Source organism: Xiphophorus couchianus, chromosome 17 (assembly GCF_001444195.1).
Source record: "Xiphophorus couchianus chromosome 17, X_couchianus-1.0, whole genome shotgun sequence".
In the NCBI taxonomy this organism is placed as follows: domain Eukaryota; kingdom Metazoa; phylum Chordata; class Actinopteri; order Cyprinodontiformes; family Poeciliidae; genus Xiphophorus; species Xiphophorus couchianus.
Window position 1 is genome coordinate 96,632 of NC_040244.1, and position 15,284 is coordinate 111,915.

Genomic DNA, 15,284 nt, shown 5'->3' on the forward strand with positions numbered 1-15,284 from the left:
AGACAGAACTCGTCAGGGTCCGGTACCGGTCCAAAACCGTCTGAGGTTCAGCAGCGGGTCAGATGGGTTTCAGTGGTACCGTCGGGGTTCTGGTTTGGGTTTGTTGGGTCTCGTGGTTCTACAAAAAACAGCTGCTTGTTCCAGGCACGTGCAGAGGGGGGGCGCGAAGGGGGCTTGAGCCCCTGCCCCTTTTATCCTTGATGCCCCTAGTGGCCTTTTGGAGTTTGTTTTTTTTTTCAAAAATGTTTCTTATTATTTGTATTTTTAATCTGTTTGTCAGAAGGCCTGTTTGTGCCCCTCAGCAATAATATTTAGCTAAATATAATAATTTAGTAAAAATAAACTAGTCTGGCTGCCCTCAGTCTGATAATGACTCTCAGAGCCTCCATGTTGTTCAGAGGTGAGGAGGAGGAGGAGGAGGAGGATCTGTTCCTCTAACTATCAAATTATGGGCAAGAATATTTTTCATAAACGGGTTTGTGAATAAAAACGTAGGTCTGATGTTAGAAAAAGTGTTTCTATTTCTATTTTCATAATCGTCCTGCAACAGCGGGACAAAACCTGCCTCACCTCTAAACTCAGAAATGTTTCGGCTTCATCATTCTGCTAAAAGCCCGGTTTGGTTCACTACAGGCAGTCTGGGTCGGAACCACCGACAGACATAAAGAATATCTGTCTTTATATCAGACATCCTGATATAAGACAAGGTACCGACTGTCACCACCAGTCACAATGCAGATCAAAGCCCCGGTACCACCTGGTACCACCTGGTACCACCTGGTACCACCAGCTAACTGTTTGCTCTGCTTCTCCTTACCTTTTCTACCAGGCGGGTTAAAGCCGCTGGAGGTTCTGGGCTGTAAACAGAAGTTACTGCAGAACCTCAAGTGTTAAATGAAGATTCGGCCCAATTAGAGTTCATGAAATAAACATCAGAGAAAATATTGTAGCAATAATCAGAACCGCAGCAAAAAGCCAAACATGCCACAATGAAAGGAACCAAAATGTCTCCAAAGCATCGGGGGGGCTGACAGGGGCCACCGGGGGATTCCAGGTGGATTCCAGGTAGATTCCAGGTGGATTCCAGAGATGTGCATCGCAGCAGCTGTTCCTCCAGGGCCGGCCCAAGGTAATATGGGGCCTTAGCCAGAACCCCCCCGTCCTACTAAGAACCTCAGCATCACTAACAAGTTTAAGGAACAGCTGCTGCGATGCACATCTCTGGAATCCACCTGGAATCCACCTGGAATCTACCTGGAATCCACCTGGAATCCCCCAGTGGCCCCTGTCAGCCCCCCGATGCTTTGGAGACATTTTGGTTCCTTTCATTGTGGCATGTTTGGCTTTTTGCTGCGGTTCTGATTATTGCTACAATATTTTCTCTGATGTTTATTTCATGAACTCTAATTGGGCCGAATCTTCATTTAACACTTGAGGTTCTGCAGTAACTTCTGTTTACAGCCCAGAACCTCCAGCGGCTTTAACCCGCCTGGTAGAAAAGGTAAGGAGAAGCAGAGAGCAGGTGGTACCAGGTGGTACCGGGGCTTTGATCTGCATTGTGACTGGTGGTGACAGTCGGTACCTTGTCTTATATCAGGATGTCTGATATAAAAACAGATATTCTTTATGTCTGTCGGTGGTTCCGAACCAGACTGCCTGTAGCGAACCAAACCGGGCTTTTAGCAGAATGATGAATTTAACGTCAGAAGTTTCTCTGCAGCCGAAGCATTTCTTTGTTTAGGGTTGAGGCGGATTTTGTCCCGCTATTGCAAGGACAATTATAAAAATATAAATAGTCAGAACCAGGATCTGGTTTGGGCTCTGAGTTTCTCCACAGGGTTCCCCTAGTTTTCTGAGCTCTAACTGCAGAAACATTCCTCCACGGAGAGGTTTTCCCTCCACAGAACTTTGGTTTCCTCCAGAACCCGAGGACGGACTGGGAGACTCGGAACCTGAAGGAAAACACCGCAGCTCTGCCAGTCATTGGACTGTTTCGTTTTTGAACGGACCATTTAGCAGCAGGCAGTCCGGCTGTGTTTCTGGTCCGTGTGGAAACATCAGTGGTGTGTCTTAATCAGATGTGAGTGGCAGCATAGGCAGATGGTTCTGTGTTGATCAGGTGAGGAAGCAGGTGAGTTCTGAACGGAACCATGAAGTCAGAACCTCTTTAAAGCTATTACCTCAAGAGGGTAGCTGTAGCTCAAACGGACTTCACGTTGTTAGCTTTATGCTAACTGGTAGCTAGCTGTTATTCTCTGTAATAAAACCCTTCAGTTCGGCTGGCCGGTCGGTTCTGTAGAGGCTAGGTCCACTGAGTTGAAGCAGAATCTCGGTTCGGCTGTAATGCGCTGCTAGAGGTCAGTTACAACACAACAGGATGTTGGATGGCCGCCGGGTGGCTCAGAGTAGTGCTCGCCATGGTCGCCATATTGGTCGGGTCAAGCGCCTGCAGCCCCTAAATTAAAATAAACCCTAACCCAAACTCCAGTCCTCGAGGGCCGCTGTCCTGCAGGTTTTAGATGAGCCACAGGTACAAAACGGCTTAATGACCTCCTGCTTGTGTAGCTCAGTTCCCCAGAACCATAATGACCTAATTATTCTATTCAGGTGGTGCAGCAGAGGCTCATCTAGAAGTTGCAGGAAAGCGGCCGTGGAGGACTGGAGTTTGAGACCCCTGCCCTAACCCTATATGGTTTTACATTTATAAATCTGTATTTTAATCTAATTCCAGTTTTTCCACTAAACTACCAGAGGCTGCTATTAATACCTCTTGTTTCTGCCACATTTACACAGAAATTAATCAGGCAGTGAGACAGACCTGCAGCCTGGCATCAGTCAGGTGTTGTGGCTGCATGTTCTCTAATGTTCTCCCAGAGAACGAGAGAAAACATGAGAAATATGAAATATTTTATTTAATATTGTTCACATTCTCATTCTTTTCATATTGTAAATTTTTTTCTCATTTTCTATCATATCCTCTATGTGCCAGCAGGGAACCGTCGGCCATGTTGGGAGTGAGGTGCATCCTTCGTGGAGGTGGTGGCGTCCTGCAGTGTCTCCATCGGAGAGCCCAGTACCGGTATCCGAGTGGACCTGAGCGGGTTCTGACCCGGTCCCTGTCCCGAACTCCGGATTCGTCCCGGGCCGCGCTGAAGCTGCGGACCCGGTTGGGGGTGACGCTGCTGGTCGGGGGGGGTTTGCTAGGCGCGTGGTGGTGGGTGGAGCGGGAGAAGCAGCAGCGGCGACGGCGGCAGCGGGTGGAGCAGCTCCGGACGGTGGCTCTGGGTCAGGGGACGTTCAGCCTGTTGGACCATACGGGCCACCGCCGGACCAAGCAGGACTTCCTGGGCCGCTGGGTCCTCCTGTACTTCGGCTTCACACACTGCCCCGACATCTGCCCCGAAGAGCTGGACACGCTGAGCGCCGTGGTGTCGGCGCTGGACCGGGACCCGGCCCTGCCGCGCCTGCAGCCGCTCTTCATCACTGTAGACCCGGAGCGGGACGACGTGGCGGCGCTGGCCCGCTACGTTCGGGACTTCCACCCGCGGCTGGTCGGGCTAACCGGCACGCCGGAAGAGGTGCAGCACGCGGGGCGGGACTTCCGGGTGTACGCCAGCGCGGGGCCGAAGGACGAGGACGGAGACTACATGGTGGACCACAGCGTGCTGCTGTACCTGGTTAGTCCGGACGGGCTCTTTCTGGACTACTACAACCGAACCAAGAGCCCGGAGCAGATCGCTGACAGCATTCGGAACCACATCCGGAACCACGTCCCGCTGTAGGAGCGTCTCCATGGAAACCAGCGGCTCCTCAGCAGGAACAGACATGATCATATTTATTGTGCATCAGGTTAAATAAAACAATTTTCTGCCAAAACTGTGAATATTTTATTTCATTAGAGAGAAACAGGAGCCGGTCCAGCTGAACCCTCAGAACCGAGCCCATCAGCTGGAGTCCGCCAGCGTCTTGAAGCGGTCCGTGGCTCTCTGCGTGTTCAGCAGCGTCAGACACATGGAGTCCACGCTGTCCTCCAGGCCCGCAGCACTGTCCACCTCCACCGAGTAGTCGTTGGCCTGCAGGGGGCGACACACACCCAGGGTTAAAGGTCAACTCGCCTCCATGAGAGCATAACCACAGCATAGTGGGGGAGGGACTAAAATATTATGAATCAAAGATGAAACATTTTACTGTGACCTTTGACCTGCCACTGCTAACAAAACCTGTTGCTATGGCAACATTACTTTATCCTGTTGGAAACAGAAATAATATTTACATTGTGTTTCTGAACAATAAATCAGATGATTTATAACATCTATAATGGTACTGAACCCAGCTCTGGTTCTGGTCCTGCTGGGTTTCCTTACAAACCTTTTAATCTGCTTTGAATAATAAACTGAGCTAAACGATGACCGGACCGGACCGGAGAATCCTCCAGCCACATCCGGGACATGACCTCCTAAAGGAAGAGGAGGAGGAGGAAGAGCAGCAGATTTACCAGCTGCAGCGACGCCAGCAGCAGCTTGCAGGCCTCCACGTTGTCCAAACTGCGGACGATGGAGGCAAAGGAGCGCCTGCAGCCGACGGCGCCCAGCTGGGCGACGATCCGCTCTCCGTAGGCGTGGATGTCGAATGGAGGTCGGTCCTCCTGAAAAACAGAGCGGTGAGCGGCGGCCCAGAACCGGGACGGTACTGGGAAACTCCCGGTCTCACCTGCAGCGCCAGCTCAGGGCGGATCTTGTCCTCCCAGTCCCTGACCCGGCGGGACAGAGCCGATTCCTGGGTGTAGCCCTGGCTGTGCACCACCAGCTGCTCCTGAACGCACCACAGAGAGCGTCAGGCGGTCCGGGTCGGTCGGGCGGTCCGGGTCTTACGAGTCACTTACCACACGCAGCTTCACCAGCTCTTCATACGTCAGGTCGTCCAGCTGAGCTTCTGCTGGAGGACAAGAACACGACCCTAATGACCTCCTGTCCCCCAAAGCTCACCTGGAGGTCGCCTGGAGGTCACGTACCTGGGGAGGCGGAGTCCGGTCCTCTTAACTCGGCAGGAAGGCCGTCCGGCTCGGCGTCCGAGTCTCCGCCTGTTGGAGGACGAAGTAGAGGGGGTTGGGGGTCAGAGGTCACTGGTCAGCTGCTGCTAACAGCTCAGACGACCTCATTGAATACAGCAGAGAACCGGATCAGAACCGGAGACACTGACCCAGGAGCTCAGTAGGTGGGATGTCATCCACTGGCCCCGCCCCCAGCTGATGTGGCCCCGCCTCCTCCAGCTGCAGGAAGGTCCTCCGGAGCTCCTCCTCCGTCACGACGACGCCCTTTGACCCCAGACAGTTACTCAGCAACAGGAAGTACAGTCAAAAACTTCCTGTTAATTAACTGGCTTATTGATGCATTTATTCCTTCACAATAAAAGCTCTGCTGGGTCATTCACACCAGTTAGAAACTGGAAACCAGGGCCCTCATGCACTAAAGGTTTGCAGTCTTCCCACTAAAACTTGGCGCAGGACAAATTTAGAAAAGTGCGGCGCACAAAAAGTTCCAGATGTATGAAGCCGAGCTCCGATCGGACCTGCTCACCTTTCCTCTAGTCATCCTGATTTACAGGAAGCAGAGCAGCTGCTGCTCCGCCTGTCGCCTCCAGAAATACATATTCATGGAAATTAGTATAAAGAGCGTTCAGCCGGGATTTCAACGTTTCTTCTGAATCCAGGAATCAGGAGCAGAAGTTACATTTACAGAGTCCAGATGATTTCTGGCTCCACTGGAGGACGACTGCAGCTGGACCGGTACCGGTACCGGTACCTGCTTTAAGTTCTGCTCAGAGCTCCAGGATGATCAGTCTGGATGAATCTAAACGATCAGAAACCAGCAGATCAATCTGATCTCTGATCAATGGCTCCATGTTCTCCATCAGAGCCAAAGCTCCTCAGGTAGCGGCTCACCTTGATGCAGCTACTGATATACCTGGGATTGTCTCCACACCTGATCACCTGATCAATAATCAAACTGTTTGATCAGCCCTGGTTTCTCTCTAGTGAGAATAAATAGATGCATTCAGACGATGAGTTTCATCTTTATGAGACACAAACTGAGCAACATGATTATTTACACTGAGGTTTTCACATCCTGTATTTCTCTTTTCTTTATTCTGTGTGTGTGTGTGTGTGTGTTAGGTTATTGTCTGAGGATAAATGTGGTTCAGTTTCATGGTTTAAACACTAAAATATTAAAATCATAAAATCATGGGGTTTGATGCTTCCTGGTCTAAATAACTGGATCAGATTTCAGTGGATTTACTGAGTTTTGACTCTTTGTAGTTTATTATTGTCCACAGATAAAGTTTGTGTGGCTGCTGCTCATTTTCACTGCAGGTCAAAGGTTAGTGTATATTAACCCCCATTTTCACGCCACATTCTTTTTTATACATGCCGACTTGTGTGTAAAATATGGCGCCGATACATTTTTCCTGCGTACGTCGCTTTAGACGTGAGGCCCCAGAACCGGTCCAAACAGAGCCTGGAGGAACCAGCAGCAGACAGTCCTCCTTTCCCCTTGACCTGCTGGACAGGAAGTAGCCGGCCGCCCATCTGCTGGACTCACCAGCGTCCTGCAGAGCGTCCTCTGTCTCCGGACTTTGTCCCTCAGCGTCCTCAGGTAGAGGTAGTTGAGGTCTGAAAAAAATCACAGAGCGTCAGCCAAGCATGGTGGTTCTGGTTCTGACCCAGACCCGTCAGGAGGTCCCGCCGTACCTGGGAAGCTGGGTCCGACCTTCAGCTTGGGTTCTGGGGGCTGGACTGCAACAGAAACACTGGTCAGACAGCAGAACCTTATAGGAGGACCGGACCAGCCGCAGAAACTCACAGGCTCCTCGGAACCAGGACCCGAAGTCCTGCAGAACCGACCGCTTCCTCTTCCTCTTCCCCCCGTCATCCAGACCGTCAGGAACCCGGTAGCACCTCCCTGAGGAAGAGGAGGAGGAGTATCAGAAGTCAGCCTGAGGTGATGAAGCATCAGAACCGGGTCGGTCCGGGTCTCACCTGGTGTGAAGGGCTGGTCTCCTCCCAGGACGGCATACGGGTCATGGAGGGTCCAGTTGCTCACCTGGAAATCCTGAGAGTCAGCCTGAGGAAGAGGAGCGGCGTGATGAAGGTGAAATGGCTCTTACAGCAGCTGGAGGCTCCTCCTCTTCCTCCTGCCGCGCCGCAGCACACCGGATTAGCCGGCCTTCACCCTGGAACCAGAACCAGAACCCATGAGAACCAGAACCCAATCAGAACCAGAACCATCTTCAGGAGGCCGTCCGTACCGAGACCTGTTGCCGCTCAATGTGCTCCTCCAGGTCCGGTTCCAGGTTCAGTTCCTCCTGGACAGGAATGAAGTCCTCTGCAGCGCCTCCTGCAGCTTCACTGGGGTCAAAGGTCGCAGCAGATTCAGCTGCAGGAAGAGCAGGTCATCAGCAAGTGGCCCTCTGACCAGCAGGGGGAGCCGGCGCGGCGCATCAGCCAACCTGCAGCCGATTGGTCCAGCAGGAACCTGGAGGCTGCAGCTGATTGGAGCATCAGGACGATGAGGTCATCAGGTCCCGGCAGGAACAGGTTGACCCGGAAGTCCTTCTGGCTACACAGCACCTTCCCCCCAACACTGGGAGGCAGAGACAGGGGGACATGAGACACGACAGAGGACAGAGGGACATGAGACGGGGACAGACCTGATGAGAGGCAGCTTGTTCTTCTCCTGAGTCTCAGGAGGGATCAGGGCCTCTGGAGGCAGAGGGACCACACTGATGTCCTGTAGGGGACAGAAGACACGCTGAGGACAGGAGACATTCTGAGGACAGGAGACACATCGAGGACAGACACTCACCGTGTGAGGCTCCATCCTTGGGGGCGTGACAGACTCGTCCAGCTCCAGAGGAGTGAACTGCAGCAGAGAGAAGCACTGCCTACATTACCCAGAATGCTCAGCACTCTCACAGTCAGCTTCCTGTTCTCACCACGGCCAGATCCTCAGCTTCCTGCTCCGTCTGGTCTGGTGCTGCTGCCCCCTGCTGGGCCGCCGCCGCCCGGCTGCGCCTGGAGACACACCAGAACCAGAACTAGAACCAGAACCAGCACCATGGTGCCTCCAGAACCAGACCCTCTGGACCCTCAGGCGGCACTGCTCACTTCTTGTTGTCGCTGATGAACTCCAGAGTCTGGAACACCAGGCTGTGGAGCAGCTCCACCTGCAACAGCAGAGACAGGAAGCCGTGACTCCACATGACCCCGCCCACATGATGACGTCACACTGACCCTGCTCCTCCCACCTTCTTGCTGTAGATGCAGGTAGAGCCCTGGATGAGCAGCGCAGCTTCAGCAAAGTTCAGCCTGGTTCTCCCTCCGTCAAAGGTGATGCACATCTCGTCCAGCTGCAGCCAGGTACAGAGGTGGACAGAGGTCAAAGGTCATAGAGACCACATGAGGTTTCTACCTGACAGGAAGCTCACCTCCTCCAGGTAGTCGTTGAGCTCTGATGCCACATCGATCTCCCAGTTCCTGGTGAGCTCTCTGATTGGCTGCAGCAGGTGGGCGTACCTGCTCTCTGCGGACTCCATGACACCTGGAGGGACGGACAGGAGAGACGCCATTCTGGGCCAGAACCAAGAACCTGAGACCATTTGGGTCGACACTCAAGCCAATGAACCGGTTGAACCAAAAGTTCTGATCAGAGCCGGACCTCTCCAGAACTGAGCAGAACTAACATCGATTCACATCCGGAACCAGAACCAAACAGTAAACCTCTATGGAGCGCTTTTGAACGGGTAAACAGCTGGGCCTGGTTCCAAAGAGGCTGCGATGTTCCTGGCGCTCGATGTCCAGAACCAGAATCTGATCAGGAGGGCTAATGGAGGTCGGAACCACTCCAGAACCCAGACCAAGCTGAAGTTGGTTCCGACTCAGGAAATGGCTAAAGGGCGATTCCACCTAATTATTCACAACCTTCCGCATCTTTAATCAACTCTAGTTAAAAAACTACAATACCTAGATACTTCAAACCTGGACTGGATTATTCTGCTCTAATAGCAGAATATTTAAAACCATGTTTGGGATTTATTAAACCTTTATTTGATTTGTGAAACTTCAATAAAGTTCAGATTACTATTCACACTTGTTTCATGGAGTTGTTTTTTTTTTTCAAATTCAATTCTAATTTAAAACCACTTTATTAATTCCAAAGGGAAATTAAATATTGGTGTAACTCATTAATTCTTCAAAGAGTTATTGTAGATGGTGATGGCTGCTGGAAGGAAAGATCTTCTGCAGCGATCTGTTAAGTGAAGTGAAGTTTCACAAATCAAATAAAGATTTCACAAATCCCAAACATGGTTTTAAATATTCTGCTATTAGAGCAGAATAATCCAGTCCAGGTCTAAATCCAAAACTACAACACCTAGACTCTAGATCAGGGGTCTCAAACTCCAGTCCTCGAGGGCCGCAGTCCTGCAATTTCTAGATGAGCCTCTGCTGCACCACACCTGAACAGAATAATTACGTCATTAAGGCTCTGGAAAACTGATCTACACAAGGAGGAGGTCATTAAGTCATTTCATTCCAGTGTTTTGTACCTGTGACACATCTACAAACTGCAGGACTGCAGCCCTCGAGGCCTGGAGTTTGAGACCCCTGATCTAGGTGTTCTAGTTTGGGATTTAGAGCAGTTCTAGTGTGACCGAGATCCAAGAAAAGGACAAAAATGGTCCTTTATTGAAGTTTCACAAATCACAAACATGGTTCTAGATATTCTACTACTATTTGAGAATAATCCAGTTCAGGTTTGAAGTGTCTAGGTATTGTAGTTTTTTTAACTAGAGCAGATTATAGATGCGGAAGGTAGTGAAAAATTTGGTGGAATCGCCCTTTAGCCATTTCCCGAATCGGAAACCAACTTCACCTTCGTAGAACCGGTTAGCACAGGGGTGGGCAACTCCAGGCCTCGAGGGCCGGTCTCCTGCAACTTTTAGATGCATCTCTACTTCAACACACCTGAGTCAAATAATGAGGTCATTAGCAGGACTCTGGAGAACTTGACTGCACTTAGGAGGTGATTCAGTTATTGGATTCAAGTGTGTTGGACCAGGGAGATTTCTAAGATTTGCAGGACACCGGCCCTCGAGGACCAGGATTGCCCACCCCTGGGTTAGCAGTAACGAGTAATGGTTCATCAGAAACTCGAGGTTCTGATTAATTCCTCAGAGATCAGTTTAAAGACGGACATCCATTCATTTATTAAGTCTGAGTTGGTTCCGTTTATTATTCATAGCAAAGCAGATCCTCTGGTTTTGATATTTAAACTTTAATAAAATGTTGAAAATTAAAAACCTAGCTGAATCAATCCCAGGCCGAACACATCCGACAACTCCACCGACAAAAACCACGGCGTTTCTTGTCCTCGGTCCGGTTCGGTTCGCCCAAAGTGAAACTGAAACCCCCAAAACTGACAGAATATAAACGGAATCTGGCTCGGCATTAGACGCTCTACACAGCAACTTTAACTGGAAACAGGTTATTTTACCAATGTGATGACGTCAACTCATTGCAATGTCATTAACGGCACCAATATGCTTAAATTAACTCATGATAAACGGAATATTTCAGGTTATTTTACTAAAATGAAACTCACCGATCAGGTAGAAGCTCACTACTAGTCAACCAACACTCAAGCAACCCGCGCTTAATGTCTTCTTCTATGGTTTTATAGCGCTACAACTCAACGCACTGCCACTTGCAGGTGAACTGCTGCATTACTTACAAAAACAAACAGCGCTCCTGTGTCAGTAACGCTGTTGTTAGTAAAATATTTCATAGAAAATTATTTGCTTGATTTAATATTTGAAGTTTCAGCCTCTCTTGAAAAAAAACATAAGAAAAATCTTCATCTGTCTTAATTCATATTAAATATATTTAATGAATCATGAAGTTATAATGTTTGCGTAAGGTGATTATTCACTCCTGAAGCTTCTCGGTGCTCTTCTGTTTATCTTGGACTAAAAGGCAGCAGAGACAGCTCTTCACTGAATAATTAAAATGCTAAACAATGTGGAGGGAAAACTATGAGAAAGATATTAAATCAGAAAAACTGGATGTGATGTGGCTTCGTGGCCACAGGATGGCGGGGCGTTTTGTCAGAAAGCCACAGAAAGACAGGAAGCAGTTGTTTTTACATTACAGTTTTTACATTTACATCCTATTACATAAAACAATAGGATCATAAATTGTTTTTATTACATTTGGAGCCAGTTTTACTATGTAAAGATTACTATATCCATTTTTATTTTGGCATATTAAAGGTTTTCTATTACATTAATATCCATATATTGTATTTTTTATATTTTGGACTGTAGCCCCGCCCCCTCCGTCAATCTGGCCCCGCCCCCGTACTGTGAGCGGAAGCAGCTGAAGCAGAATTAAAATATTTCTCCTCCTTTATGCAGAACTGCTCCTCTTCCTCCTCTTCCTCCCAGACGGGTGGCTGCTCTGATGTGGAACCAGCATCTGGGCCGAGTCGGTTCTTGTTTTCAGGGCTGGGACGAAGCCAGAGGTTCTGGGCTTGAGCGGGTCGTCCTCCGGGTCCAGTTAGGGTTGTGCTGCCAGAATGAACCTGAGTGATGAAGATGAAGCAGTGATGATGAAGATCTGGACCGCTCCATGGACGGTCCAGCCCTGCTCTGGTCCTGAGATCTGGGTCACTACCAGAACCAAAACCAGAAGAGCTTCCTGTATAAAGCTGTTTATGAATCAGATTTAGAACCGGACCTGAACAGAACCAGTGAGCAGAACCTTGAGGCTGATTAGTGGCCCTCTAGGGCAAGCTGTTTAATATTTAGTATCCAGGCGGGCCGTCCAGCCACACTGCACAGAAGCCTGGGAATTAAATGGCTCAACAGCTTGCCATACATGGACCCTTCAGCACCATGACCCCTGACCCTTGACTCCAAAATGTTTTAGCTGCCAGGCCTCACCAGGGGTTCTGCTTTGATGGTTCTTTTAGATGTGATGAAGCGGACCGGGTCGTAGCATCAGAACCGGGTCCATTAGTTAAACTCAACAGAACAGAAAGAGACTGCACAGCAGGAACCGACACTCCAGATCTTCATCTCTGACCCGAAACCGGAACCAGAACCAGGTCACATTCAGAAACAAGATAATTCAAAGCGTTTTCTGGGTTTCTACAGTTAGAGTTCTGGTTCTGATCAGTTTCTGGTTCTGATCAGCTGATCCCTGTTGACAGTAACTTATTACAGTATTCGCAAACCCTCACCGTTGCCATGACAACGAGCCACTAATGAGTCATCATCATCACACAGAACTTCATCAGAACCTTTCAGAGGTTCTGGTTCTGACCCGTGTGCTGGGGCTGCTGGTTGGATCAGACAGGAAGTTCTGCTGGGTTGCCTGCTGAGGCGTTTCCATGGCAACATGCAGTTCTGGTACCGGACCAGCGGGTCCCGGTTCTACCGGTTCTGACCCGGTCCAATCAGGAGACAAATGAGGAAGCAGCAGGAATCCATCAGAACACGGCGATCCCAGAGGCCCAGTCGGGCCTGGCCGGGCAGAACCAGAACAGAACATGAATCACTGCAGGAAACCCGGCCCATTAATCCGGCTCGGTTCCGTCTGACAGCTCTGCAGCAGAACCAGGCCTGCAGACGGTCCTGATGGATAGCGGCCTGGTTCTGGTTTGGTTTACCTGAACTGCATCAGCTGCTGCTGACCCGGTTCATCAGAAAGTTCTGGTTCCATCTGTCTGGACCATGGCAGGGTTCTGTTCCTGAACCGAGAGGACAGCGGTCCAACGGACGGAGTCCCTGCAACCGGGGTGTCCGGACCCCAACAGCCCACCGAACCTCCCGCAGCTGGACAAACACCTGTGGCCAATCAGGGACCAGGACAGGGCATCTGTGTGTGTTTTAGTGTGTGTGTGTGTGTTATGGTGTGTATGTGGGGGTGTGTGTGCGCATGTGTTGGGGTGTGTAGGCGTGTGTGTTTTAGTGTGTGTGTGTTACTGTGTGTTGGGGTGTGTTAGTGTGTGTGTGTGTGATGGAGGCAGCGTCTCCCGGGATGATAATGATCACCTCCAACTGTCAGCGACAGCAGAGGATCATGGGAGTGTGTGATGTCACACTGAGATGTTAATGAAGTTGCTCAGTCTGGTTCCCCGCCGGTCTGGGTCAGAGAGAAGTCCACAGAACCAGAGCCGCTCTGGGTCTGACCGCATTACTTCAGGTACTTCTGTAACCTCTGTGCTGACAGAGGTCAGAGGTGGTTCACCTGCTTTAGCTGTGACGCCTCAGCCGTCATTCACAGAGGGTCAGTGGTCAAAGGTCAAGGGTCAGTTCATCTGGCCTCCTGTCACTAAAACTTGGACCAAAGGCCAAAACCGCCTGACGGTTCTGGTTCTGATGAAGGTTCTGGTTCTGATCTATTTTGGTCCAAACTCCTAAAATATCCTGAAGTTGCTGCAGCTAAAAACAGATCAGAGAGTCTAGAAATAGAACCAAGCTACAGCTGTACTGAGAGGAGGGTCGACCCGGTTCTGCTCAGAGGCGGTACCAGCCCATTGGGTTCTGCTAAATATCGGAGCAGTTTTGTCCATCAGGCGGTTCATGAACCAAACAGACTCACACAAATTATCATTTGTGTGATTGGAGGTGTGGAAACCTTAAGTACACCTCCATCTCTGGCATGTCAATGCCTCTGCTGGGAGACAGAAAATAAACGTTGAAATATTAGAAACATTGAATTAATGTTGAAGCCAGATTTAGAAACGATATTGAATCGATACTGAAACGATACTGAAACGATATTGAAACGATATAGAAACGATATTGAATTGATACTGAAACGATATAGAAACGACACTGAATCGATATTGAAACGATATTGAAACGACATTGAAACGATACTGAATCGATATTGAAACGACATTGAAACGATACTGAATCGATATTGAAACGATATTGAATCGATACTGAATCGATATTGAAATGCCATTGAAACGACGTTGAATCGATACTGAAACGATACTGAAACGATACTGAAACGATATTAAAACTATATTGAAACGATATAGAAACGATATTAAATCGATACTGAATCGATATTGAAACGACACTGAATCGATATTGAAACGATATTGAATCGATACTGAAACGATACTGAAACGACATTGAAACAATACTAAAACGATATTGAAACGATACCGAAATGATATTGAATTGATACTGAATCGATATTGAAATGACATTGAAACGACATTGAATCGATACCGAAACGACATTGAAACAATATTTAAACAACACTGAATCGATATTGAAATGATACCGAAACGATATTGAAACGATATTGAAACGACATTGAATCGATACTGAAACGATACTGAAACGATACCGAAATTATATTGAATCTATACTGAAACGCTATTGAAACGATACTGAATCTATATTGAAACGAGACTGAATCGATACTGCATCGATAGTGAAACAATACTGAAACGATACCGAATCGATATTGAAACAATACTGAATCGATATTGAAACGATATTGAAACGATACTGAAACAACGTTAAAATGATATTGAAACAATATTGGAACGATACTGAATCGATATTGAAACTAAACTGAAACGATACTGCATCGATATTGAGACGATACTGAATCGATATTGAAACGATACTGAGTCGATACTGAAACGATGTTGAAACGATACTGAGTTTATATTGAAACGATACTGAAACAATATTGAATCGATACTGAAACGATGTTGAAACGATACTGAATTGATATTGAAACGATACTGAAACGATGTTGAAACGATACTGAAACGATGTTGAAACGATATTGAAATGATACTGAAATTATACTGAATTGATATTCAAAGGATACTGTACCGATATTGAACCGATACTGAATTGATATTTAAACGATACTGAACCGATATTGAAACAACGTTGAAACGATATTGAATCGATACTGAAACGATGATGAAACGATATTGAAATGATACTAAATTGATATTGAAACTAAACTGAAACTATACTGAATCGATACAGACATTATATTGAAACGATACTCAAACAACATTGAATCGATACTGAAACAATGTTGAAACAATACTGAATTTATATTGAAACGATACTGAAACGATGTTGAATCGATACTGAATTGATATTGAAACGACATTGAAACGATATTATAACGATACTGAATCGATATTGAAACTAAACTGAAACGATACTGCATCTATATT

General features: G+C 48.1%; 2 protein-coding genes and 2 long non-coding RNA genes across 13 annotated transcripts; 2 read left to right on the top strand and 2 right to left on the bottom strand.

The window, feature by feature from the left end:
• Positions 1–493: 493 nt before the first annotated feature.
• LOC114161089 (uncharacterized) lies at positions 494–990 on the top strand. The gene is made up of 2 exons (XR_003598935.1): positions 494–538; positions 850–990. It is a non-coding gene; the product is annotated as an uncharacterized LOC114161089 (long non-coding RNA).
• Positions 991–1,328: 338 nt separating this feature from the next.
• LOC114161146 (uncharacterized) lies at positions 1,329–1,810 on the bottom strand. The gene is made up of 2 exons (XR_003598949.1): positions 1,777–1,810; positions 1,329–1,469 (listed from the first exon to the last, which is right to left on the bottom strand). It is a non-coding gene; the product is annotated as an uncharacterized LOC114161146 (long non-coding RNA).
• Positions 1,811–1,994: 184 nt separating this feature from the next.
• Positions 1,995–3,876, top strand: sco2 (synthesis of cytochrome C oxidase 2). Of its 5 annotated transcripts, none has more exons than XM_028044267.1 (2): positions 1,995–2,119; positions 2,993–3,876. In XM_028044267.1, the coding sequence occupies exon 2, from the start codon at positions 3,006–3,008 to the stop codon at positions 3,780–3,782; it is 777 nt and encodes a 258-aa protein (XP_027900068.1). In that variant the 5' UTR covers positions 1,995–2,119; positions 2,993–3,005; the 3' UTR covers positions 3,783–3,876. The 5 variants fall into 5 exon arrangements, with proteins under 5 accessions (XP_027900068.1, XP_027900066.1, XP_027900070.1 ...); XM_028044265.1 differs by having other exon boundaries at positions 2,000–2,131; XM_028044269.1 differs by having other exon boundaries at positions 2,009–2,119; positions 2,990–3,876.
• Positions 3,869–10,740, bottom strand: ncaph2 (non-SMC condensin II complex, subunit H2). 6 transcript variants are annotated; one of them, XM_028044263.1, is made up of 20 exons: positions 10,659–10,719; positions 10,358–10,457; positions 8,485–8,597; positions 8,305–8,406; positions 8,165–8,223; positions 7,993–8,071; positions 7,708–7,919; positions 7,507–7,640; positions 7,306–7,433; positions 7,165–7,230; positions 7,037–7,100; positions 6,861–6,959; positions 6,749–6,793; positions 6,600–6,670; positions 5,200–5,314; positions 5,012–5,080; positions 4,883–4,935; positions 4,711–4,812; positions 4,496–4,645; positions 3,869–4,073 (listed from the first exon to the last, which is right to left on the bottom strand). In XM_028044263.1, the coding sequence occupies exons 3-20, from the start codon at positions 8,590–8,592 to the stop codon at positions 3,945–3,947; spliced, it is 1,785 nt and encodes a 594-aa protein (XP_027900064.1). In that variant the 5' UTR covers positions 8,593–8,597; positions 10,358–10,457; positions 10,659–10,719; the 3' UTR covers positions 3,869–3,944. The 6 variants fall into 6 exon arrangements, with proteins under 6 accessions (XP_027900064.1, XP_027900063.1, XP_027900062.1 ...); XM_028044262.1 differs by lacking the exon at positions 10,358–10,457 and having other exon boundaries at positions 10,659–10,740; XM_028044261.1 differs by lacking the exon at positions 10,358–10,457 and having other exon boundaries at positions 8,485–8,632; positions 10,659–10,735.
• Between the last annotated feature and the right edge of the window lie 4,544 nt (positions 10,741–15,284).

Excerpts from the sequence above, each read along its gene's own strand:
- sco2 (XM_028044267.1), top strand. The coding sequence starts at position 3,006 with ATGTTGGGAGTGAGGTGCATCCTTCGTGGAGGTGGTGGCGTCCTGCAG.
- ncaph2 (XM_028044259.1), bottom strand. The coding sequence starts at position 8,655 with ATGGTCTCAGGTTCTTGGTTCTGGCCCAGAATGGCGTCTCTCCTGTCC. Across the intron at positions 7,101-7,164 it reads AGGAGGAGCCTCCAGCTGCT|GTGAGCAACTGGACCCTCCA; the intron begins GTAAGAGCCATT and ends CAGGATTTCCAG. Across the intron at positions 4,074-4,495 it reads TGCTGGCGTCGCTGCAGCTG|GCCAACGACTACTCGGTGGA; the intron begins GTAAATCTGCTG and ends CGCCCCCTGCAG.